The sequence below is a fragment of the Chiloscyllium plagiosum genome, unplaced genomic scaffold (genome assembly GCF_004010195.1).
Source record: "Chiloscyllium plagiosum isolate BGI_BamShark_2017 unplaced genomic scaffold, ASM401019v2 scaf_53374, whole genome shotgun sequence".
Lineage (NCBI taxonomy): Eukaryota > Metazoa > Chordata > Chondrichthyes > Orectolobiformes > Hemiscylliidae > Chiloscyllium > Chiloscyllium plagiosum.
Window position 1 is genome coordinate 1 of NW_025188276.1, and position 3,108 is coordinate 3,108.

The window sequence follows — 3,108 nt, forward strand, 5'->3', positions numbered from 1 at the left end:
TGTTCACTGTTACTCTTGCAGATTCGCTATTGGTCTCACCAGCGGAGCAAAATGCCAGAATGGAATTCACAACTGGGCACTCTTCTCTTTCTCTGCCTGCTCTTCCGGGGTGCCCTGAGTGCCTGCACAATGAGCATCACCGAGGAGTGCCGCAATGCCGGTTTTGTGCCGGGGGCGCGGCTGGCAGGGCAGGGCTATGACGTGGTGACCCTGCAGCCCAAGGGGGCCTTCGTCATCGACGTGAACACCTGGCGCATGGCCAACGGGAGCTGCATCCTTTGTGATAATGAGCTGCTCAATGACGTGCGCCAACGGCTGCCCATTTCGCTGGTGGACTGGCGCACCCTGAGCTCCTGCCGGCGCTCGCTCTCCAGCTGGCTTTACCAATCGGCGGCCAAGCTGGCAGAGTCCGCCATCTCCTCCATCACCAACAACTGGCATGCGGACCTCTCTGTGCAAAAGCCCAAAGTCGGTGTCAATGTGGTGCTGGCTGGATCCCATTCCAAGATGGTGGAGTTTGGCACCACCCGCTCCAAGGGCGATCTCTACAGTTTCGCCATTCACCAGTTCCAATGTCTCCACTACCAGTATCGGGTGAAGGACCAGCCACTGCTGGCTCCTGATTTCCAACGCTCTCTCTCCAGGCTCCCAGCCAGCACGATCGGTAATGACAAGTACCATTACCAGAAGCTGGTGGCCACCTACGGTACCCACTACCTCACGGCGGTGGAGCTGGGCGGGCGATACAAGGACGTGACAGCTATTCGGACGTGCGAGGTGGTGACCGAGGGCTATACCACCGAGGAGGTGAAGGACTGCCTGTCGGTGGAGGCTGGTGTCACAGTGGGCCTGATTGCCAAATCCTCGGTGGGCTACAAGCGATGCCAGGAGAAGGCGCGCTCCATGAAGCACCACGATAGCTTCCACCAGGCCTTCAGCGACCGGGAGACGTGGGTGACGGGGGGCCGGGCTCACCAGGAGGTCGACCTCTTCTTCTCCGGGGACGGTTCGGCCTTCGGCCGCTGGACGGTGAGCCTGCTCACCCGCCCGGGCCTTGTGCGCTACGCCCTGGCGCCGCTCCACCACCTGCTGCCCTCTGGCGACCCCAGACAGAAGACCCTGCAGTGCTACATCAGCGACTACATCACGGGCAACGCCCTCAGCCAGAAATGCGGGGCGGGCCATCGGTGCCCTCACGGGTCCTACCCCGACCCGCGCCAACGCTGCTCCTGCCTGTGCCGTGCGGACAGCCTTGTGGACCGGAACTGCTGCTCCAAGGAGAAGGGGCTCGGCCGCCTGGTGGTCACCGTCAAGGAGGGCCGGGACCTCTGGGGTGATATCTTCTCGGGCACCGACGGCTACGTGGTCGTCAGGTACGGCCAGACGCAGGCCAGGACCTTCACCGTCTCAAACAACAACAACCCCACGTGGGACACCAAGCTGGACCTGGGCGAGGTCAAGGCCGAGAGCGGGCACAGGCTGACCCTTGAGGTCTGGGACCAGGACGTCATCAAAAGTGATGACCTCCTGGGCAAGTGCCAGGTCAGACTGATCTCCGGCACCCATGGCAAGTTCTGCTACCTCAACTACGGCAAGGTGACCTACAACTACACCTTCACCTGCGGCCCCCACCTGGGTGGTGCCACCTGCCATGATTACATGCCCAGCCCTGGCAGTGTGCCCTTCACCACTGCCCTGGGTGCAACCAACTGCACCCTCCTTCTCAACCCACACTCCCCCAACACCTGCTCCAAAGTGCCATTATCCATGGTCTACTTCCCCTGACCTTTACCTCCGACAGTGTCTTTCCCGGACTGTATGCTCGCTATCCCCATTGCAGCATTGTAAGCGCCGTCTATGCCATTACATCGAAACGCTTTGAAGGCTTTTTCTGACCGTGCAAGCAGCTCAGTGCATCTTTATAATCTTACACTTTCTCAATAAATCTAACTGTGCATTTAGCCTGTTCCATGTGATCTGTCTGCACAGGCACACTCGGTCAGCGAACCTGTGGAGTGCGGTGGGGCTGTACATTACGGGCATGGTGGGTAAAGGAGTATAAAGTCCCCTGGTGCAATGACACTTAAACGTACAGGCAACTGTAAGACATTGGTTATAACAGGGAAGTTTGAGCACAGAACAAAGAAAGTTGTGGTACATTGGTGCAACAGTTGGTCAAGGATTAGCTTAACTTCTCCAGGGACATAATAATATCCACGAAAAAGATACATTTGGCGGAAATGGGCAGGGGCGTGCCCCCCTACAGGGATTGTATCGAGTGGGAGTGAAAGGGAGGTGTTCCAGTAGATTGCAGGAGCGAGCTGGGGGCTGGTTTGCTCCCTTGAGTTTGTGCAGTATGGGGGTGCACGTGAAGGGAGTTGGGTCCATTTGGAATTGGAGGACTGGGTTTGAAAGCGAAGCGGTTTCAAACCGTGAGGCTTGAGTGGAGTGGGAGTGAGCTGGAATGGTTTTGAATCCGTTGGGATTAGTTAGGAAAGGTGTGAAAGGGACGCGGTTTGAGCGCATTGGGACTGTGGAGGATGACAGCAAAGAGGAAGGGGATGGTATCCTGCGTGAGCGTGTAGAACAAGAATGCACAGGAAGGGGTTTGGGGTAATCGAGATGAGGTAGAATTAGAATGAGCAGGAAGGGGTTTGGGTCCATGTGGGATTGTGCGGGGTGAGTGAGAACAGGACGGGAATAAAAGCAGAAGGTGTTGGAAAAGCTCAGCAGGTGGACCAGGATCTGCAAAGAGTAATCAGAGCTCGTATTTTGGGTCCAGCGATCCATCCTCACAACTGGAAGTTGCTTGGACCTATTGGTGCTATGAAGTGTGGGAGTGAACGGGAAGGGGATTGTGTCCGGTGCCACGGTCGGAATTGGATGTGAGTGGGAAGGGTTTTGGGTCCTTTGCGATTGTGTCAACTGAGAGTGAATGGGAAGGGGAATTGGCTGCATTGGGATTAGATTAGATTAGATTAGATTTACATTACAGTGTGGAAACAGACCCTTCGGCCCAACAAGTCCACACCGACCCGCCGAAGCGCAACCCACCCACACCCCTACATTTCCCCATTACCTAACACCACGGGCAATTTAGCATGGCCA

The 3,108-nt window shown here is 56.7% G+C and overlaps 1 protein-coding gene across 1 annotated transcript; it reads left to right on the forward strand.

The window, feature by feature from the left end:
• Positions 1-25: 25 nt before the first annotated feature.
• On the forward strand, positions 26-1,961 carry LOC122545599 (perforin-1-like). Its single transcript, XM_043684558.1, has one exon. It carries the CDS (start codon positions 52-54, stop codon positions 1,783-1,785), a length of 1,734 nt encoding a protein of 577 aa, XP_043540493.1. The 5' UTR covers positions 26-51; the 3' UTR covers positions 1,786-1,961.
• Positions 1,962-3,108: the final 1,147 nt, after the last annotated feature.